Source organism: Juglans regia, chromosome 10, assembly GCF_001411555.2.
Source record: "Juglans regia cultivar Chandler chromosome 10, Walnut 2.0, whole genome shotgun sequence".
Taxonomy (NCBI): domain Eukaryota; kingdom Viridiplantae; phylum Streptophyta; class Magnoliopsida; order Fagales; family Juglandaceae; genus Juglans; species Juglans regia.
The window spans coordinates 14,828,241-14,852,128 of record NC_049910.1 but is presented as its reverse complement, the minus strand read 5'-3'; the positions used below and the strand labels follow the sequence as shown (position 1 = coordinate 14,852,128).

The 23,888-nt window shown below is 37.1% G+C and overlaps 2 protein-coding genes across 2 annotated transcripts in view; both read right to left on the bottom strand.

The window, feature by feature from the left end:
• Positions 1-6,289, bottom strand: part of LOC109004223 (two pore calcium channel protein 1B-like) — a 61,132-nt gene extending 54,843 nt beyond the window's left edge. Inside the window, exons 1-4 of the mRNA XM_018982709.2 lie at positions 5,955-6,289; positions 4,725-4,868; positions 4,509-4,616; positions 2,868-2,963 (exon numbers count right to left, since the gene is read on the bottom strand). Of these exons, the coding sequence (XP_018838254.2) occupies positions 2,868-2,963; positions 4,509-4,616; positions 4,725-4,868; positions 5,955-6,071 (465 nt within the window). The 5' untranslated portion in view covers positions 6,072-6,289. The remainder of the gene's footprint in view (positions 1-2,867; positions 2,964-4,508; positions 4,617-4,724; positions 4,869-5,954) is intronic.
• A 5,244-nt stretch (positions 6,290-11,533) lies between these two features.
• On the bottom strand, positions 11,534-13,619 carry LOC118349646. The gene is made up of 4 exons (XM_035695151.1): positions 13,323-13,619; positions 12,995-13,136; positions 12,125-12,297; positions 11,534-11,995 (listed from the first exon to the last, which is right to left on the bottom strand). The coding sequence occupies exons 1-4, from the start codon at positions 13,617-13,619 to the stop codon at positions 11,534-11,536; spliced, it is 1,074 nt and encodes a 357-aa protein (XP_035551044.1).
• Positions 13,620-23,888: the final 10,269 nt, after the last annotated feature.

Genomic DNA, 23,888 nt, shown 5'->3' with positions numbered 1-23,888 from the left:
GGAGATGAGACGAGTAGTGGGAAAGGACTGAAGGAGAATTTGACAGGGAGTCTGGAAGTTAAGAATCCGAGATGGCATCCTATTCATGAGGTATGCAGCAGTAAGGATGGCTTCACCCCAGAAATATTTTGGTACATGGGTAGAGAACATAAGAGACCGAGCCACATCAAGAAGATGCCGGTTTTTTCTTTCGGCAATACCATTTTGCTGAGGAGTGTTAACACAGGAACTTTGGTGAACAATACCATGACTCATGAGATAATCATTAAGGCTGGAATTGAAATACTCTTTGGCATTGTCAGTTTTCAGAATTTGAATTTTTGCTTGGAATTGTGTTTGGATCATGGTATTGAAGGTTTTGAAGATCTGGTTTGCCTCAGATTTTTCTGTGATCATCAATAAATGAAATGAACCAGCGAGAACCAGTAACATTTTTTATCCTAGAAGGGCCCCATATATCACTATGAATCATGGAAAAAGGTTGAGATGCTTTGTAGGATCTGTTAGGATAAGAATTGCGAATATGTTTAGAGAATTGACAGATCTCACATTGAAATTCATTTGGATTTTTACTATGGAATAATGAAGGAAACAACTTCTCAAGATACAAGAAATTTGGATGACCTAACCTATAGTGCCATAACATAATTGCACTATCATTATTAGACTGACTCACAGACAAAGAAACAGGACTACTGGACACTGAACAATCTGATTGATGAATTGCTCCTTGAGGAGGATCATTAACCTCTAGAAGATAGAGCCCCGAACACATCTTAGCACTGCCAATCGTCTTCCCCGAGTCCAAGACCTGAAATACACACAGATTTGAGCCAAATTTAGTAACACAGTTGAGATCCCGAGTGAGTTTACTAATGGACAGTAAATTGCAATTTAATTTTGGTACAAGTAGAACGGAATCAAGAGTGATGTTCTCTGAAATTTGAACCGAGCCTGTACCAGCCACCTTTGAGAGTGAACCATCAGCTATTCGCACAGTTAAATTTTTATAGCATGGGGTGTAAGTTGAAAATAGCTTCTCATCTCCAGTCATATGATCAGAAGCTCCTGAGTCTATAATCCATGGACTGAGCCTCTCCTTGTTAGCATTTAGAGCACTTAAAAAATTACCTTTTTGTGCCAAGGATCCGGTACCAACTACAATGGGAGCTGGTGCAGGCAAGGATTGGCTGAACATTTTCTGCAAGATCTCTATCTGTTCCTTGCTGAAGGGAGTTGGTTCGGGTGGAGGTTGTTCATCCATGGAAGCAAGGTTGCCTCGTCCTTCTTTGTCATTGGCAAACCGGGAAGGCCTCCAATCTGCTGGTTTGCCATGAATCTTCCAGCAGTTGTCCTTGGTGTGACCAGGACGTCGACAATGATCACACCATGGTCGCCCTTTCTTTGGTCTGTGATCGCTGTTGTTGTTGGATGGATTCCCTCTCACCACAAGTGCTGATCTCTCAGGATTTGTCACAGAATCTTGAGATCCCATCATGATCTTCTTTCGACTTTCCTCTCTCCGAACTTCTGAAAAAGCTTCTCGGATATTTGGTAGTGGTTTGGATCCTAAAATTCTTCCTCGTACTTCATCAAGGTTCTTATTTAATCCAATCAAAAATTTGTATATTCTTTTCCGTTCAATTATTTGTCTATACCTGATTCCATCATTCGGACAGCTCCAATTGTGCTCCTCAAATAAGTCTAGCTGCTGCCAATACCGATTGAGAGTGTTGAAGTATTGAGTCACTGTTAATTCTCCTTGGCGGAAGTCATGAAGAACACTTTCCACCTCGAATAATTCCGATGTATTCTCATTGTTAGAATATATTTCCTTGGCAGCATCCCAAATCTCCTTTGCTGTTCCATAGAGAAGAAAGTTTTCTCCAATGTCATTTGTCATGGAATTAATGAGCCATGACATGACCATATTATTCTCGGCATTCCAGACTTTGAACTTTTCATCCGTCTTGTTTGGTTTGGCAGCATCTCCGGTGAGATAATCATCTTTGCCCTTTCCGCATATGAACATCATTACGGAATGGGACCATTGGAGATAGTTGTTCCCATTCAGTTTGTGTCATGTAATGGGCATGAGGTTACTATCATTGTTAGAAGCCATGGCTTCCTAATTGGAGGTGATTTGGAAAACGGTAGCTCTTGAATCATGTTTCCCGTATTTGGTCATATGAGGGAATTAGGGTTCAGAGATTGCTCTGATACCATCTTGTTTGTGGAAGGAAAGAGTAAGATTCCATTATTCCAAAAATAAGGTTACAGGCCCCTCTTTATATAGATGATAATGCTCATCTATTTTAGGGATATTTACAGTTAATCTAGAAAGGAAATCAAAACTACCTAAAACTGAAAGCTATAAAACAGGAAACTTATATCTACAGATTTGGTAACAGACTACCAAATCTCCTAAAATCATGGGATAAGAAAAACTGATCTGTTAGCTGTAGATCTCCTAGATATTAGCCCCTAATATTGCTAACAGATCCTTAAACATAAATCTCTCTATAATTCTACAGATTCAAACTAAAGGTATTACAAGAACGCAATATCAAGCACAGAAAAAAATCGGCTACAGTAGATGGAATTAAAAGTGGCGATAATATAATTGAGAATATGACCTCAAAACAAAACAGGTCAAGCCCATCAAAAGATTTAGTTTCTTTGGTAAACTTCTTAGCTAAATGAGTCAATAATTTGAAACCCTAGCACAAACTATCGATAGGAGTTTCTAGCTACCTAACAAAAAAAAGAATAGCTTCTTGGCAATTATATAAGATAAAAATCAGAAAATAACTTTGTTTTTTGGCTAGTCAAAAAATAACTTTAAGAAAGAATCTGGAGGGAAGTACCTTCAATCGATTTAGAGGATCTTTCCAATAAAGGTGATGCCCTTCATATGAGATTGGAAAGAAAGTATGTGCCACAAGTATGATGAGAGCTATGCCCTGCATAAAAACAGAAACTTATGCAACTTGGAAATGACTAACTATCTAAAAATCCCTAAAAGCAAACAGCTCTGCACTTTGAGGCATCCCCACAAGACTTGGGTACCACCTTAGCATCATTAAATTTCTGACCATAGCAACTACAATAAATAAATAAAACTTGACAATAAGGGCGCCCTTGAATTATCACTAACAGGAGAGCATAGAGTTAAGAAATGATCACCTAAACCACAATTCAATACCCATTTCCACGGAGAACTTATTATCGTGTGAGTTTAAGTAACCACAGAACCCCCCCCCCCCAACACCCAATCCTCCATCATGGTCATACTTAAGAGTTCTGAGCAAAGTAGACAAACTGAGGGCTTCTTCCAATAAGACTAACTTAAAGAAACAGGAATCGGATTTATTGAATCGAATGATCCAAGACATATTTTGAATCAGGTATTTTATTCTTATAAAAATATTTTAAAAATACAAAAATGCAATTTAAGCATTTGAAAACATGTATGAACGAGTTTAATATGTGCCTTCATTGGCCAACTTCAACAAAAGTATAATATGAATCTAAATAGCGTCACTATGAATGCAATTCATGAATATAGCCTTTGAAACACAATCCAAAAAACGAGGAATAGAGTCCTGAATTGGCTAGAGCCGGCTAGAAGTAGTCTGATCGGCCGATTTAACTAATTCGGTGGTGGAATCCAATCATGCAGTGAATATTGAAGAAGCTTCTCCAAATAATAGCTTTGTCAGCCGAATTCTAAAATTTGCATAACTTACTGCCCACTCTTGAGAAGCATTCGGCATTACTTCAGTAGTATGTTAAGTAAATATTAAAATGTCATTCCAATCCAGGAAAACAAAAATAATCCATATATCATTAATTTTTTTTCTTTCTGGAAATGCTAATTAAAATGGATTGTTGAAATATTTTACTCACCATGGAGTACCTATTTAATATTTTCATATTATGCCTAGCATACTTTGCTTAAATTATACAATATACTTGAATCATGATGATAATTTTAGGTCTAAATCACACATCCGAAAGACAATAAACCCCAATCAAGTTGACTTATAACCTACCCACTTGGCACATAAAGATAGCAACTTGAAGGAACAAATGCTGACATAAAAGGCTTTGTTGGATAAATGTTAGAATCATTTTATCATCACATCACCCGTCATAGTGCAGCCAAGTGGTCAGAGGGTAGATGAGCTGTAGACCCAGACATTCTAGGTTCAGCTTCACACTAGGAGTTCTCCAAGATTATCAAATACACGGTTATGGTGGATGAGGTTGTCATCCCAGGTTTACTCTTCTAGGGTGGTTCAAAATGGTTATCCCTTGGTGAGGTTTTACTTGGTCAGAAGAATTTACCATCACTCCCAACCTTTCATGATATCTTAAATCTTGTGTGAGTGCATCAGCACTCAAACTTGAAGTGAATATATTCATAACACTTCTTGATAAGCACAAATGCATGCATGCATACAGAAGTAGGCAGAATATACTTTTTCTGAATATCTAACTCTTACCTCGTATACAAGAGACTCCACCCCAGTTAAGTAGGGCAGCTCCCCAAGATAAAAGTAGTCCCTGTTGTTGCAAGAATATGTAGAATAGTTGGTACACCACAAAGGTTTCTGCACACACATTGGCAAGTTAAGAATAAACAAACAATTTCTGTTTATGAAAGTGCATTGCTTAAGGCCTTAACCAAGCAACCAAAATTGAAGAGAAAGTGTACTAACTTCTATGAAATTTAGGATTATCAATGCAAAATAATTGAGGAACCAAATGAAATCAAGTCGAATAAGCATGAAGTAGAATTTTGCAGCATTCTGGAAGTTTGATTGTTCAAGAATTTGCTCGGGTAAACCAATACCATCCTCAGCCTGCACAACACATTTTTAAACAACAAAAACTAATTATTTGTTTGAAAGAAAATTGAGAATAAAAATTCCTATTGAAGTAATACGAAAAACTCACAAACTGTCAGTTTGTTGATGGGTTCTTTTTCTTGTTCTTTCTTTTTTTTTTTTTTTGTAAGTAAGATTTTACCAAAATTCAAGAAGGTCCAACCCATGTACACAGTGAGCATAGAAGATATACCCCTAAGCAATAAAAGGAAAAAGAAGAAGAAAATCCTGAAAACTATGTACTGAAACAAAAGTTCCACTGGTTTCTCACAATCTTAGAAGTTCCAATTATTTGTTTCTCTTCAAATACACCACATTAAGCAAGACAGGGTCAATTTCCACAAAAATTCGCAAGGGTGACTACCAAATTTCCCTTTCGAAGACACAAGGAGGTCCAGTACCACTCTTCAAGCAATCTACTCCAGAAAGATACAACATATAATTCCACAGAGCACTAGCTAATTCATAATGCAGTAACAGATGATCAACAGATTCTCCTCTACTTTTGTAAATACAATACCGATCCACCACCAATACCTGGCTCTTAATTAGATTATCCGTTAAAATTATTTCCTAGAGCAGCCATCGAAAAAAAACTACTCTCTGTAGAGTCTTATTCCTCCAAATACTCTTCCAAGAAAAAGAAATGTTAGAATGGGGATGAAGGGCTTCGTAGAAAGATCTGACTTCAAAGACCCCATACTTGAAATAAAAATTACACAAGTATCACTCAGCAGTAAATGTCAAATAGGTTACACATGCCACCACTTAGCATTATTTGTAAAAGAAAAAAAATATATATATATATATATCTATCTGCAGTAAATGTCAAACATATCACATATGCCACCATTTGTACCTTCTATTACAAATTAAAATTTCAAAATCACATTTATGATGAGTTCTCACACACACACACACACACACACACATATAACTCTTCTTCATTGACACACATATAGCTCATCCAGAAGAACAAAAATAAAACTTGAAGGGATCAGCATTTTTAGGAAGTATGTCTTATATGAAAATATTGCAGACGAAACAATGAATGTAACCAACCAGATCAACCAGCGCCGCAGCCTTTTCATAAGGCGATCCAAAAGCTATAGCATTGGACCGATTATGCCGACGAACCCCAGTTCCACCGCTTTCTCCGCCCAGAAAAGGCATCTCCATTTGTGAGAGAGGAAGAGAAAACCAGGAAGAAGAGAAACTAAAACCAACTCACGCTTTCAATGAAAAATCATATACAGAGAGAGAGAGTTGATGGAAGAAGGTGGTGGCCAGGCGCATACAGTTTTGACGAAATGAATTGTATTCAGAGCCGAGCCTACCGGTTATTACTTCGAATCGGACTACTACCATGAGGTAGCCCTCAAGCCAACTCCATGCACTCTCCTTTAAATTTTCAGATATTGAACGCCAAAATCAAAAATTACTATCAATTTTCACATGCATACAAGTGTCAGACTCATGCATTATATAAAAAATAATCTTAGATATCACATTTTATCTTTATTTTTATCTTATTATATAAATTTGACACTTTTTATCACTATTTGATCATCTAATATAATAATATTAGAATAAATATATAAATAATTAAATTTATCTATTTCTATCAACTTAAATTTTTTGTATAAACAGTAATTTCATATCTAATATATTTTTTATAAAATAAATATTTAAAATTTGATAGGCAATATCATCTCATCATATAAGAAAATATGACAAAAGTGTAATATGTAGAACTTTTAATTATATAAAATAACGGTCTTTTACCAAAAAACAAATTGGAATTTGACATAAAGCTAGTGAACTTGATAATAGTAATAATAATAACAAGATGTTTTAATTTTAAATTAGACGTTAGAATAAAAAATTTAGAAATATTAATTAGTTATTAATGAAAGTGTTATTGCTTTTTTTTTTAATCAACGGATCCTAATAGGGAAAAAATAACAAGTTAATATTTGTTGTAATGGTTTTTGGAAAATTAAAAAAATAATATTATTATAAATAAAGATATTTTTATAAAATAATATTATTTTTACAAGATATTTTTATAAATATCGTATAAATCATTTTCAATAAAATATAACGTCTGAGATTTTGATGGATCTGTCTGTACTGTTGGCTCTTTACGGAAAAGTCAGAAGAAATAAATATAATAATTATAATAATAATGAGATGGGCCAGAGAATACGAGTAGGTACTTCATCGGAGTTAGTTAAACTGTTTATCATTGAGAGAAATATCCTTTTTTCTTCTTTTTTTTGTCCTTATCAAGTTCGTTTAATTTTTTTATTACAATATTAGTAGAGAATTGCAAGAAGTTCAAAGAGTATTTTTTAAGACATTTATCCAAAGAGAAATTATTAATATAATTTTAAAATTTGTAATTTCAGTGAATTTTTTAAAAAAAAATAGAAAATATTTATCATTCATATGAAAAAATAAACTCTTTTACTATCATCTCAATTTTTTTAAGATTTGTTAGTATCTATCGCGTGCATGTGTCTATTTTATGTATAATCTAGTATAAATTATATATTTTTTTATAAATATTTTTAAAAAATAAAAAGAATATCAATACATTAATAATCATTTCTTTAATTATTAAAAAAGAAATTTAAAATAAATATAAATATATAAACTATCAAAATAAAGAAATAAAATAAAGAAACATATTAGCATTGTTTTTTTTAAATATAATTTTATTTATAATTTTTTCTTTGATCTTTCTTTCCGTCAACGTAAAGTATAAGAAAACTGTCAGTAATAATTCAGGATGAAGATAGCCCAGCTCAACTGGTCCCTTTGCAAAAGGCACATCCAAGGCCTCTTTTGCACTTATTATCATTTGCAAGGAAGGTCCACATAAATGACAGAAAATAAATACACTCTTATCGTTAGTTTTTATCGTTAATTTTTATTGCTGTAAGTTTTTTATTTTTTTATTAATATTTTTTTTACTTAATAATTAAATAAATATTTTTTATTTTTTTATTTTTTAAAATATATTTAAATATATTATAAAAATATATATAAAAAAATACAAAAAAAAAACATATTTCAAAAATACTAACAAGAGCTCCAGCAGGAGCTCCTAGCGGTGGGAGTAAAACCGCTCATGACAGAATAGATAAGGATCTCAACAATAAAAATTTTAATTATCATTAGCTCATATTTTCTGCAATATTAGTTGATTGAAAGATAAATAAAAGATAATAAATAATTTTCATTTATTTAATATCATATTAGAGGATGACATGAAAATGACAGATTAAAATGATTGATAGAATAATTTTCTAATCCCGACAAACTCCTCCTATTGAAAAGCAAAATAAATATAAATATAATCAAGAGAAGAGATGGTGGTGGCAAGAGTGATTTTTGAGATGGTCCATAAATGATTAGCCTGAAGGGAAGGGAAGGGAAGGAAAGGAAAGGAAAGGAGAAATTGCGGAATTAGCAGTAGAGAGCAGGACGGTGCATAGAGGCTACGCTTGAGAATCTGAACTCGTGGCCGGAATGCTTGAGCAAGACAGAGTGAGTGGCTAGAGATAAAGGTGCAAACTTTAGGGACTTTATGAAATGACCCTCTTGTCAATGGTAGTTGTGGATTTTCACAAATATTTATTTATTTATTTATTTTTCCTTGCAAAACAAATAAGAGCGACCGAAAATTGAGGAGATAATTGAGGAAAGAGGCAGGGCCCATCAGTACAGCTCAATATGGGCCTATGTGATGAAGTAGGGGGCCCTTGGGAGTTCTGAATAATTGAGAGAGCATTAAAAGAGGTTGAAAAATGAAACTGAACATATAGACTTTTTGGTTGGACTAAATTGCTTCTGGTACACATCAGACCAAAATGACCCTACCACTGATTTCGGATTTTTTTTTTTTTTTTTTTGAAGAAAACATTCCATAACTTTATAAAAAAAGGTAGGAGGAAACACGATTACACATATGGTCTTTCAACCATCTCAATCACATCCTTAGCCAGCTCAAGAGAACTCTTAGCTAGACAATAAGCAAGACAATTGCCACTTCTCTTTACAAAACTTACTTTCCACTGATCTACTTCTTATAATAAGACTTTAGTGTCATACAATATCATACCCACACTATCCCAACGCTTACTATGTTGATTGAGTCCACTGACAATTTGTTTAGAATCACCTTCTAAGATCACAGAGTTTAGTCCCAACTCTCTAGCCCACCTAGCAGCTTGATAACCTCCTTGTGGTTTAGCTAACAGAAGGTCCATAAACCCAGATGTTGACAGTTTCTTAGAAGCCATAATGGAGCCCTCATGATCACGAGCCACCAAACCAATCCCAATTCTGTCTTTTGTTGAACTTAGAGCTGCATCCCAATTGATTTTTATGTACCCTTCAGGTGGATGGATCCAAATATGAGAATCTGCTTGATGCCCTAGACCACTATTTCTAGATATAAGCTATACTGACTTGAATTCCTCCAAGGATTTTAGAGCCTCCTTAGCTACCTTAGTGGGGTGAAAGAATGAGTCTTCAAAAACGAGTTTATTCCTTCTTATCCAAATGCCTCGAGCAATGACAGAGAACTCCTCCATCAAAATCTGATTTGAAATGCAATGCAGGTGCTCAACTAAATCCTTAAAGTTAGTTAGTCTACAAGAACTCTTTTGAGATTGGCCCCTGACTCCAAACATCCATGGCAGAAGTGCAGCTCCACAAAGCATGAGTAGTTGTTTCCTCTTCCCTACAGCAGATAGGGCACAAAGGAGAATCTACAATCTTTTTCTTGAACAAATTCAATTTTGTTGGTAATGACTCAAGACATGCTCTCCACAAGAAGACTTTAGTGGCATTTGGGATCTTATAATTCCAGCAACATGTCCAATCTTTAGTTTTCTGTACTACCTGAGAAGTTTGGCCCTTTTCCGTATCCAACAACTCCTTTTGCTTATGGTAAGCACTTTTCACTATGAACATTCCATCCTTTGTTCCAAGCTAGATCATTTTGTCACTAGCACCTAATGCACTAATGGGGATTTTAAAAATTATGTCGGCCACTTCAGTTCCCAGGATAGAGATCACCAAACCTCGATCCCATTGCTTGGTCTCCCCATTAATCAAATCAGCAACTGGGGCTTCTTCATGCAGTATCTGTATAGGAGATTGGATTTTAAAACTTGAAAGACGAGGCAACCACCTGCAGTTCCATATTTTGATATCCTGACCATTTCCTACTCTCCATAATGATCCTTTCTCAAGCAAGCCTCCTCTGGCTGCATATAGACTTCTCCAAATAAAGGAAGGTCAAGAGCTCAATTTAACTTGAAAAAAATATGTAAAAGGATGATATTTCAGTTTTAGAACCTGAGCAGCCAATGAATCAAGGAATTGAATAAGCCTCTAGCCTTGTTTAGCCAACAATGCTAAGTTAAAGCTCTCGAAGTCTCTAAAGCCCAAACCACCTGCCCCTTTAGCTTTTCCCATCTGTCCCCAAGAAACCCAATGCATCTTCTTTTCATTATCCAATAGCTCTACCAAAATTGCTGCATGATTCTATTTATTTCACTTATTAAGGACTTTGGCAATCTAAAGACCCCCATGCAATAAGTTGGAAGAGCTTGAATCATAGCTTTCAGCAAAATTTATTTGCCTGCCTCGGAGAGAAACTTTGTTTTCCACTTACTGACTTTGCCTCTAATTCTGTCCAAAATTCCTTTGAAGGCAGCATACTTTGATCTACCTATTAGAGGTGGTAAACCCAGATAGCTCTCATAACAAGAGGAAGCACGAGTCCCTGCAATGCCCAGGATATAATCTTTAGTAGCCTTCCTTGTACTGGCACTGAAAAAGATAGAAGTCTTTAACTTGTTAATTTTCTGGCCTGAAGCATCTTCATATAGTAGAAGGATTCTATTAATGGTTGCCCATTCTCTTGCATTTGCTCTACAAAAAAGTAAATTGTCATATGCAAAGAGGAGGTGGTTAATGCTTAATATGCCTCTACGAATAGGAAAACCATGAATGTCTTTAATAGATTCAGCATGATTCAACAGACCACTAAGAACCTCAGCAACAAGAATAAACAAATAGGGGGATAGAGGATCCCCCTGTCTGATACCTCTTAAGGGAATAAAACTCGCTTGTGGCTTCCCATTCACTAAAATGGAATAAGAAACAGAAGATATACAATTCATGATCAATATTATCCATCTCTCGTTGAATCCCATCTTTTCCATAACCTTTCTTAAAAAGATTCATTTCACTCTATCATATGCCTTACTCATATCCAGTTTAATTGCCATATAACCTTGTTGTCCTCTTCCTTTAGTGGTCATGGAATGCAAGGCTTCAAAAGCAACCATTACATTATCAAGGATCATTCTCCCAGGGACAAAAGCACTCTGTGTTGGAGAAATAATTTGAGAAAGAACCTTCTTGAGCTTGTTGGACAGCACTTTAAAGACAATTTTGTAGATTACATTGCATAAAGCAATAGGTCTAAAATCCATCACTGTTTTGGGGCTTCTTAACTTAAGAATTAACACAATAAAGGTATCATTTATGAGGGTCAGATCCCCACCATGGTTGAGCACCTCAAGAACAGCCTTTGTAACCTCACAACCCACTATCTCCTAGTGAGTTTGATAGAACACAGCTGAGAATCCATCTGGACCTGGAGAACCCAATGGATTCATCTGAAAAAGGGCTCCCTTTACTTCCTCTGTAGTAAAGCTTCTTGAAAGGTTATTATTCATATCCTCGGTCACTTTTGGTTGTGTGTTACGCAGGCATTCATCAAATATGCTAGGGTGCATTGTAGAGAAAATAGCCTGATAATGCTGATTGATGAAGGCTTCAGAAATCCCAATATCATCATTAATCATCCTACCATCCTCACAAACCAGGTTTTTAATCTCATTAGTCTTTCTTCTTTGGTTGGCACACTTATGAAAGAACTTTGAATTTCTATCTCCATCCTTCAACCATAATTGTTTAGCTCTTTGCTTGCATTTGACATCCTCATCTTCAAGTAATCTGTCAATATCCTTCTGAAGCATCTTGACTGCTACTGTATCTGAACCAGTATTTGAATTCTACAAAGAGAACAATTGGTTAAGCTTTGCCTGAGTCTCCTTCCTTTGATGTCTTAGAGAATTCTTGTTCTAATGATCAAGAGTTACTGTGCACTTGCCAAGACTGTTATGAACCAAGTTTAGAAAAACCTGCTGAGGTGGCTGGTTCTGCCAAGTCGTTTGGATAATATTGTTGCATTCCTCATGTAAGTTCCAACTAGCTTCAAACCTGAAAATTCTCTGTCTGGCCCTTTCCTCATGTGCCAATCTCCTGACTCCACCTCTCAAGGACATTACAAGAGGACTGTGGTCTGAGGATTGAGCTGCCAAAGTACAAACTCTAAAATTTTCAAACAAATTTGTGCATTGCATGTTGCCAAAAGCTCGATCAATCCTTTCCTTTGTGATTTGGTCACCTTCTCTATTATTACACCAAGTAAATTTTGGGCCCTCATAACCTAAGTCACTCAAGCCACATTGCTCCACACAAGATCTAAAAGATTCCATCTGATGATAAGGCCTAACAACAGCTCCACACTTCTCATGATTATGCAAAATTTCATTGAAATCTCCAAAACATACCCAAGGCTTGTCTACCTTAGGTCTCATTAATCTTAGTAACCTCCAGCTAAGGCCTACAACACTTTGTTTCCATTAAGAAAACAAAAATGGGCCACTTAGTCTTCACTAACAAGTGAAGTTCACTAACTGTACAGGGGTTTCCAAGCTCCCGACAGTTCCAGCTAAGGCTTATCATTGTTGTTGGTAGAGATACCCAGCAGCCTCCACCAACTCAGTGTCAAGGTTGATAACATCCATACCTTTAACATATCTTTTTTTTTTTAGCAAGTTCAGCGTCATCCCCAAGAGAACACACTCGCCTTTTCCTCCTTTCCTTTGGTTTAGTATCCAGCACCAATGGTCCATGAAGATGTTCTTCCCTAGCCCTACGTTTCCACGTGGTTCCTCTTTGCTTGGACACTTCCACTTTGACAGATGGTAGTTTAGAAGCGAAAAAACCTGCTTTGACCTGGGCCTTTTCACAAATAGGTGCATCACGTTGAGAGATGCTTACAAAACCAGAGTTCAATGGCTCTGTTCCCAAAAGGAATGTGAACCCTTCCCCTCCTTGACCTTTAAAATCACTCAAGGGAATATCAGCCTGCATATCACTAGCAGGGAATTCTCCCACAAAAGGTGTTGTCAATGTCTCAGGAAATTTACCATCTTTGGTCTCATCACCACAACTCCCAGGAACCTCATCTTTCTACCTCCTCTGTTAGTGGTTTGCACCATTTTCACCACCATACTTACAGGTCTCAAATAACTTGGAGTTCATCAGTTGTACCTTTAGCCAAGGGCCAAATTGTGCAGGTTTTGAATGACCACCCAGGGGTACACTTCTCTGCCCCTGACATCCCTTTAGTTTATGAGATAGGATCCCACAGTGAAAACAGAAATGCTGTAAACGCTCGTACTTCAAAGAGATCCAATACTTCTGATCCTCCAAATGCACCCATTTACCTCGTAGCAAAGGTTTATACAAATCCACCGCGACTCTGACCCTCATGCACTTTCCCCATGCCATACCATCCGAATCAGCTTCAACACGAATACATGGCCAATTGATGAGGCAAGGCTTCATCCAATGTCTTCTGTCATGGCTGCCAGAGGTAGACCATGAAACTGCACCCAGAAAGGTTCGAACTGGAATTGCACTGCATTCAGTGGTATGGATTCATCAATCTCTTGAAGAGAGACTAGATTTCTGTCAAAAACCCACGGACGCCCTCCAAGGACTCTCTCCTTAACGGACAAAAATTGGAATTCTATGAAAAAACGAAGTTCCCCAAGATCCTTAAATTTCACCCACCCCTCCAACCTCCATACTTGGGAGATTGTTACCCGAAAGGCTTCACTGTTAATCTCCTTTTCCGCCATCACCCCCCCCAACCACACAAAAATTCCCACTTAAACAACTATCTTTCATGTCAGCAGGGAGAACCAAAAAAACTTCGCTTTCCTCTGAGGACAGTTTAAGGTTCTCCCATCGTCAAGCTAACTCCTCTTCCTCCATCACCCTACTTACGTAACTCAGCACTCACAAAAACTATAAACTCTCACAAAAAGAGACTTACACCCTTGCCCAAGTAAAGATACAAAAACCTCACTCAGTCTCTAGAGAGAGAGAGAAGGACCCTTTTACTGATTTCGGATTTAACTCAAAGTACCATTGCTACTAATCAGATCGGACTAAAATGCCTCTATTATAAATAATGGTTAGATTAAAGGAAAATGTCCTCCTCTGAATCAAACTAGACGATCCAACATAAATCAGATGGTTCGGCCAATCAAACCGATCAAACCAACCATCCATAAATCAAGCCATGGAACAAATCAAACAAACCAAACGAGATGCACAACAAAGTGAGAATGAGGGATCCACGTCATTGGATCTGTGAAACCCACGACAGTGATGCGAGTTTGAGTCCTAGACTCGTTACATTACCATGTGACTTTGTCCACCTACAATGATAGCGTTGTGGGTTGATAAAACCAAACCACATTCCCACGGCGGCTCCAAGGGTCTTCAATTAGAGACTCGTAACACTGTTGTGGGATGTCATTGAACCACATCAACGTCAACCACAACAGCGCCGTGGGTCAATGACAAAATCAAACCATCTTACATAGTGTTGTAATCGAGAGTTGTCATAAATTTTTACACTGTTCACGTGTATTTCATTTCCGTGCAACAGTCCCCCAAGTATATATATCATGGTTACAAATTAAACCTAAGCTTTGTAGTTATGTTTGAATAGAGCGCCAGATCACTTGTTCAGGGTTTATGTTCCCTTGAAAGAAGACATAAAGAAAGATGAAAGAAAATAGTGTCGCTTTGGATGATCAAACGGATTGTAATTTTCCTATAATTGTTTTTTATTCAAACCCTTTCCATAGGTTGAACAGAGATAGACATGTGTAGACCCTACTGCATTAAATGCTACCTGTGGGTTATGAGAACCCGTCATTAAATAATTAACAATGAAATTAGAGTAATCAGTCTATCCGACATATAGTCAATGCAAATAAAAAGTTTCTTGCTCGACTGTTAAAAGCACCAAATCAACACTCACCAAATCTAAAAAAAAAAAAAACTTGCAAGTTAAAATGAATATCATTTTTAAGATTGATTTCAATGTAAACTTCTAAAAACTATGTAGGTGTCAAAAAATGACTTTCTTTTAACCAAAATACAACTCATAAGAAAAACATAGTTATTCATTTAAATTGATATTTGTTTTAAGGTTTGTTAAAAAAAAATTAACAACTTTTTATTTTTATTTTTATATTATTTGTGTGATTTTTATTTATAAAATACGATGCACTCGTGTCAAGTATTTATTAGAATTTACTTTATGCTTTCAAAATCTGATTAACAAATAGTGGCAGAAAGATTAATTTGATGAAATCGATAGCATAAAAAGGAAAAAGTTCAAGATTACAACTTTTGAGACTAATTTGTCTTAGAGGCAAAACACAAGTACTATTTTAGTATTTTACCTTAAATCTTAAAACCTATTTTTTATTGACGCTATGTAATATCCTACTCCTTCATTCTTACGTACGCTTCTCTCTTTCTGACGTACGTTCTGTCTTTATAATGTAGGCAAATCCCGAAAACAGAGATTATGTGATCATCTGCCCTTCTCACTAGCGACTGCGAGCTACGTTATGCATGTCGAACCATGATGGCGTGTTTGAAGATATCGTGTGACTTTTAGGGCACGCCCAGTGTTTTAAATATGCTGGAAATATTTATAAAGAGTAATTCTAATATTATTGAATTAAAATTTGATCTTAAATACGACAATCATAATATTCTTGAAGAGCTCCAAAAATATTATAATTGTCAAAAATCATTTTAATATTATTATTAAAATGATTTCAATTATTTAAGTTATACTTATCAAAAAATTATTTAAGTTATTATAAAATTTAAATTATGTTGAAAGTTTTTATTAATCAAATGGTTTTATTATTTTCAATATGCTAAGTGAGACTTCATCATTTTATTAATGATGAAGAATATTATTTTATAAACTAAAGTTAGTTTAAAATAATATTCTACCTTAATTCCTCTAAGCGCTTTTAATTAAGTTAATATTTATGCATTTTAAATCAGTGTTTGAGATCCATCGTTAGATCGTTACGTGGATCCCCAGATGAAATGACTGGGTTAAATACCCAGACCCCCTCTCTTTCTCCCTCATTTCCCGTAGCGCTCTCTCTCTCCTCCCTCTCCCCAGCATACGCAGTACGCAGCCTCTCCCTTCGCCCGAAGCTCCATGCCCCAGTCCGGCGCCGCCGTGCGTCACCAGACCTCACCGCCGGCACCACCAACTCTACCTCACGCCGGTGAGTCCTCCCATGCTAGTCTCTCTCTCCCACGCTCCCTCTCTCTCTCTGCTGGCCATGCACAGTCCGAATGGGTTTGGTGCTCACTGCACCGCCATGCGCCATCCTCTAGCGCCACCACCTCCACGGCAGCTTCCTCTTCCATCGGCCATCACCCTCCAGCGAGCTCAGGCCCTCCCATGCAGCCACCTTCCCCGTCGCACGCACAAGAGACCCACGCACGGCTTCACCATGCGCTGCCTCTAGCACCGCCGTACGCGGTACCCACGACCACCAAGCACTGCCATGGACCTCCCCTTTCCTCCCCCTTCCTCCTCCACGTGACCCATGGCTAGAAGCCCCTCCTCCACGCACGGGCTTCCCCTTCTCCATGCGCGGGTTTTACACCCTCCACCACCGTGCACCGCCACCCACAGTGATTGACTGCCACCTTCAGCCTCCTCAAGCCACCACCAAGCCATCCTGACCATCCACGGCCCCGATCTACCACCCATGCACACACACCCTCCCTCACTCTCTCACAGGTTTCCCTCCCCCTTACACGACCATTCCTCCTTCCTCCGCCGTGAGCCACCGTGGTGCCACCCCAGTGCCACCAAGAGCTCCACCAGCAACCTCTCAGCCCAACCCTAGGTCCAAACCACCACTTTGAGTGGTGGGTAGTCACTGCATGTGATGGATAGACACTACGTGTGGCTGACCGCCACTGTACACGGCTAGATTCGTCGTGTTATGCTCCTTGCCACCATCACAAGGCCACCACGAGCCCTTCCAAGACCACACCTAGCTATCCAAACGCCTAAACAGTTAACGTACATGGGTTAGCCGCCACGTATGACACTTCCGACATCATCAGCTGTGACAATCAACGAGCAACACACGGGTTATCCCGTCGATGGTATAACCCTGTATCCCTCGTTAATTATGTTAGATATTGATTAGTTGACTAGGTTGTGGACTATGATGTTGGCATTGTGGAGTGTGGTATTGTGATGTGGTGTTGTGTGATGAAGTGTTGGGCATATCTGTGTAGTGTGGTGATGTGATATGATATGATGCGTATGTGAGGTGTTGGGCATATATGTGTTGGATGTAGATGTATTGTGCCGTGTAGTGGGATGTGAAGTGTTGGGTGTAATTGGGAAGTGCGTTGTGTAGTGTTGTAGACTGTGCCGTGTAGTGTGGTTGTGGAGTATGTGTTGTATTGGTGACGTGGCAGATGAAATGGGAATAGTACACGCTGAGTGTACTTTGTGTGTGGCGTAATGTGAGACAAAAAGAATATATGTAAAATATACCCGCATGGCGTAGTGTGGAACGGAAAGAGTACACACTGAGTGTACTCTGTGTAGGGTATGGTATATGAAGGGAGTACATGTGGAATGTATTCAGTATGATGGGATGATGCACCATGTGGCGGATATGCCATAATGGTGATGTGGCATAATGCATGTGAATGGAGTACACGTGGAGTGTACTCCATGTGGTATAATGATGCACCATATGGCGGGTATGCCATAATGGTGATGTGGCGTGATATGTATGAAGGGAGCACATGTGGAATGTACGGGTATGGCAGAGTGATACACCATGTGCCGGATATACCATAATGGTGATGTAGCATATGTAAAGTGAGTACACGTGGAGTGTACTCCATATGATGAAGTGATGTACCATATGGCGAGTATGCCATAGTGGTGATGTGGCGTAGTATGTATGAAGGGAGTATACGTGGAGTGTACTCCACGTGGCAGCGACACCCCATGTGGCGTGTCGTAGAGATAATGATGGTTATGTGATTGATGGGCGTGGAATGTGATGGGTAGTGTCGGGAATTGTGAAACAGTGTCCCGAAGTAGTTATGGCGTAGCCTATAGTCTGAGGTGGCAAGTGTCACCGTGATGGACTTATGGCTAAGAGTATGCGTGAAGTAGCAGTACAAGTATAAGAGTGCACAGCGGAAGCATGACTGGGCAATGTCACGAAGTGACATAGTTATTGCCAGTCATGCTTATGATGGGTGAAGTGTTAGAGTGTAAGAATGGTGCAGCAGGATCGTGATGAGATGTCACAGTGTGACAGGAGTACATGAGGAACCGTACTCGTGATGAGTTAAGGGCTGATATAAGAATGATGTAGTGGGATGTTAGGTGATGCGACAAGGTCACACTAGCTTTGGAGCAATCTCGAGCTATATGACGTGACATAAGGCATAGTGAATGGAGTCTTGTCGTGTTAAGTGTTGGAATGAACTGTCAAAAGGAACGGGTAGCGTGAAGAGTCACTAGCCGGGTTAAGATAAAGTTGATATCGGAGTATGGTGCTTGTTTATACAAGCAGGTGATCAACGTGTCATATGTTAATCTTAGGTACATGTATAATATGGTGAGACACATGTGACAGACGGATTCACCATATGTAATGGGTAATCTGTCCTTAGCACAGTTACATGGTGCTAAAGCCTCAGAGTTGGCTTAGAGCCGTGTGGCTTGTATGGATGGGAATGAGGATTTAGTGTGGACTAAGATGCATGAAGGTAGTGACGGGCGTATTATCTAGGATTGGGATGCGTGATCCTATCGGTCGGAATCATGCGTCGGAATGGAGTAAGATGAATGTCTTAGTGTCTTAATCCTAAGGTGAATCATGGGTTCACTTTAGCGGATGAGCACTCGAGACAAGACTTTGAGTTGGAAGATGTGGTGACCTTAAGTGGTCCCCAAAGGGTTTAACATAGTAAATGGCACATAAGTGCACGAGATAGAAGGAGTGTGTTCTAAGTGATATGTAGCTCTATTTCTAGTTTAAGTTGCTTATGCATTAGATAGAAAATTACGCTAAGGTATGTGTATGCATGTAGGTTGCCATCTGACAAGCACATAAATGAACTGCATGACATGCAAATAGCATGGAGTCCAGGTAAGTGTTACGTTCATACTCTTCTAGAGTTTTCCAAGATACAAGAAACGTTTTTCCTTTAAGATGCTTACGAAAGACGCTTTAAGAAAGAAAATGCCAATTGTTCAAAGGTATAAGTATGTACGACCCCCCCTTGGCAGCCCCTTTTTACGCAACAAAATTATTAATTGTACGCATGTGAATGGATGACTATACGTTATATCTATTGTATTTATTTTCTAAGAAAATCCATAAACTGATGAAAATGCATGACAACGGATGCTTTTATGACTCCTACGAACCGACGCTCACATGTGCGTCACGAGGTGATGCTCGTGGATGCCATGATTGATGACGTTCAAGGTGACGCTTATGGATGCCATGAAAGCTGACGTTTTCCATGAACGAACTGTTAAAAAAAATATAGGACTGAAATGAACTGAAAAAGGAAAAGACGATTTTCAAGCTTACGTCCCAAACGATGTTTTCTCATGAAAAGAAATTTTTTCTCATGAAATGACTGTTAAATGAAATAACGAACTGAATGAAAACTTCAGCTCTCTAGAGCTGACATGAACGAATGAATGAAAAGCAAGAAAGAAATGAAAGCAATGAAATGTATGAAGATACGTAACGGCCACATGAATGAATGAAAATGGTACTAATAAATGGGCAGATTGCAATGCCGGGTAAGTAGTACTGAAAGTGCACCCAGTGCTGCCCCCTATGAAAAGGATTCACAACCCGTGGCCACGGGCGGAATCCGGATCCAAATGAAGACCGCTAACTCCAACACACGGGGCGTAACAGTGTGTACTGACCTATGAAAGTGATAAGAACGAATGGATGTATGCATGCATGTACGACACACGAACCTTTAAGAAATGAAGGCACTGACAGGGAACACATTTTAAATAAAGGAAAGCCTTTTGAAAGGAAAAACTCGTCCAGTGAAGTTTTCAAAAGAATGCACATATGCACGAACTCTTGAAGAAATGAAGGTATTGACGGGAGAAACGTTTTACAAAAATGATGCCCATGCTTAAAAGAGAAAAACCCGTCCAGTGACGTTTTCAAATGAACGCACGTATGACACGTATGCATGCACATAATAGTATGTACGAATGACGAATGCATGAATGAAAACCTATATTGTTATATTTTAACTGTATGAAGTAATGCTTACGAGTCTTCGACTCATTTTAGTTTTTATACATATCCCTCCCCCTACAGGAACTGCATGATCAGGACAGACATGGCGCATGGAGAAGAGCACGGAAGTCTAGGCACGAGTTTTAAACGTACGAGAGACCTTTTATTGTAAAAATTAATATTTTCTGCTGTAAACCTCTTTTATCCTAAGCACATTTTATTTTATAAACATGAAGTCTCGCACCCTAAGTATGTAAGTGAAAAGTTTTAAATCGGACAGTAATTTTCGTTGTCCTTTATAAAAATATTTTGTAAAAAGTCTCACCACAAATACGGGCGTTACACGCCGGGTGTCCAAGAACAGAGTCATAACTAATTCTAAAAGTGCACAAGCTCTTGACAAAGAGTTTTCTGTAAATCCACCTCGAATAATTCAAGAAAAAAAATTCCAGAGTCCAATAGCCTCACCCAAGGAGATTTAAACCTTAAACTTGAGGGAAGCATACCCTTAAACCCAAAACCTTTACCACTTAAGACCTAAAGTGACAAATTTAAATATGAGACATTTCTTTATTGGTATCGCACAACTGGAACAGAGTTCTAACTAATAAAAGAGCATCAGTACGTTTTGGTGTACTGTTTTATATATATAGTATTTATATGTATATATAAACTAATAACTAATAAAATAAATACATATATGTAAGTATGCATCATTAGGGCTGTAAAAATAAACCAGAGAATCGGAAAACCGGCCCACACTGGTTGGTTCGGCCCAGGACCGACTTCTCCATTTTTTAAAACCGGTCATAACTGGTCCGGTCTCCATTTTATGTTTTCTAAGACCAGATCGGACCAATTCGCATATTTATATTTTTTAATTAATTTTTAATATTATGTATAATATTTTTATATTATATATAATTTTAATAAATCATAATTATATATGAAATAATGTTATATTATAATTTATAACATAAAATTTTAATCTTAAATATGAACATTTATTTGATCATATGTTTTAAATATAAAATATATATTAATTACATTTTATGGCCTAATAACTTCTCAACATATTCCTTTTGATAAATACATTAATAATACTAATATACATTAGTATATTAATTACTATATTATCACTAACATATAGTAATAGTACTATACCAATAGTATTACTATATACTAATAGTATTAGTGTATTACTAATATTTTTATATATATTAATATATATATATAAGTATAAGAGATTAGAGATTTAATATATATTAAAAATCGAAAAACAAGACCGAATCGAACCAGAACTAATAAAATTGGAAATATCAATTTAAAAGGATAATCGGTGCGGTATTGGTTCTTGAAAATAGGGGTGGGCAGCGGGGCCCCGCCCCCTCGCCCCCTATACGTGCACGGGCTGCATAGTCAGAGTCACCTTCCTTGTCCGTGTGGCGGAGGGCTTTCAAGGTCATATACCCGCCAGCCCGCGATAGTGTTTTTATATATATAAAAAAATATATATATATACGCATGAAACGACGTCGTTTCATGCGTAGGTTTTTTTTTTTTAAAACCCAGGCATGAAACGACGTCGTTTCATGCCTGGGTTAATTAGCCCCCCCCCCCGATTCCCTCCCTCGGCCTCGCTCACTCTCAGACCCTCACTTCTCTCATCTCTGTCTCTCCGCTCAACCCTCCCTCTCTCTGAGTCTGAGTTTCCGGCGCCGCACCCAGCTACCAGCGGTGGCTTCAACGTCGCCGTGCGCATCCGCCATCCGGTCCCTTTCTCTGTATCTCACCAAAGATCCGAATCCCGAACTCGAAGGTAAGAAACTCAAACCCTATCCTATTTTATTTTGTTGTGATTTATATTTTTAATGGAGATTGGAGGAAGGATGGGGTTTGTCGGAGATGGAGGATGGGATTTTTGTGAATTGTGTGCTGTGGAGCTTAGATTGTGCATGTGTTTTGGTTTGAAATTTGAATGAGTCCGTGAAATGCATGTGAATTGTGTTTGTTTTCTCATTTCTGTAATTATTTCGGTTTGGATTGAAATTAATTGTGTAATTAATTTGGGTTGGAACCCCTAAATTAATTTAGGGCTCAAATCCGAAACCCTAAATTAATTTAGGGGTTTCAATCTTTGAATCCCCTAAATTAATTTAGGGGATTCAAAGATTGAAACCCCTAAATTAATTTAGGGCTCAAATCCGAAACCCTAAATTACAGAATGAGAAATCATTTTATTTTACAGTCTGTCTCTAAAATAATATTAATATATTATATATATTAGGATTATTAATATGACTAATAATTAACTAATTAACTAATATATTATATATATTAGGATTATTAAAATATACTATTCTTCATCTTTAATTTTAATGATTCTCAGTAATACAGTTGTATTGATATATTTAAATTATTGAATTATGAAACTACTAAAAAGTAAAAACGTGTGATATCAATTGGTGTGATCACTGATAACGAGTAACGTTACCCTTTTTTTTTCTTTTTTTTTTCTTTTTTTCATTCATTTTGATATATACATCATATATGCTTCAGAAAAAAAGCTTAGGATTTGGACAGATTTGATAACTAGCAAGACTCTTTAGGACAAGTGTTTTAGATATTGAATTATGTGAGATGATTCCTATATATCTTTCTTTATTTATTCCTTACCCATATATGATGCATAAAAATAAAATATTAAAAATAAAGGTAATATTTGATTTTAGATGTTATTTTATGAAAGTTTCTCAACAAGGAAATTAAAAAGCTTATTTTTGCTGTACATGATTTAACTAATTTATACTTTAGGTCGGATAAAGAATATTGGGGACTTTCTAGCTTGTTTCAAAAGATATGTTTATAAAAAGCATACATATAGATATTGCCTATATATAATTAAGCATACATCTCAATATCCCAAAAGATATGTTTATAAAAAGAAAAAGAAAAAAAGAAGAAGATAAGAGTCCAAAAATTCAATATTATTTTTTTATTTCTCATTTCTTTGTTAATATTTTTTAATTTGTTGGATGTGGACTTTTCCACCTTACTTAAATAAAAGAAACATCCATATTTTCTTGCCTCATATAGTGTATTTGTTAATATACTTTATTAACAACATATAGTGTATTTGTTGTTAATATACTTTATTACATTTTATAACCAAAGTACACAATATATATATATATGAATGTAAAGTGATAGTGTGATACTTTTTGTTATTCTACTTTTTTTTATGTTCATTATATAGTTGTTATATTTTCTATTATTTCAGATTTCTTGTTTGTTTTAGTTCATGGATATTCCAGCAGATTCGAGTGCGAGCTCTCCTTTTCAGGCCGAGGGCACCCCTACCCCTACACCTACACCTACCCCTCCTACTCATACCCCTACCCCTAGCCCTACGGCACCTTGCCCCGCCCCCAAGCCCAGCAAGAAA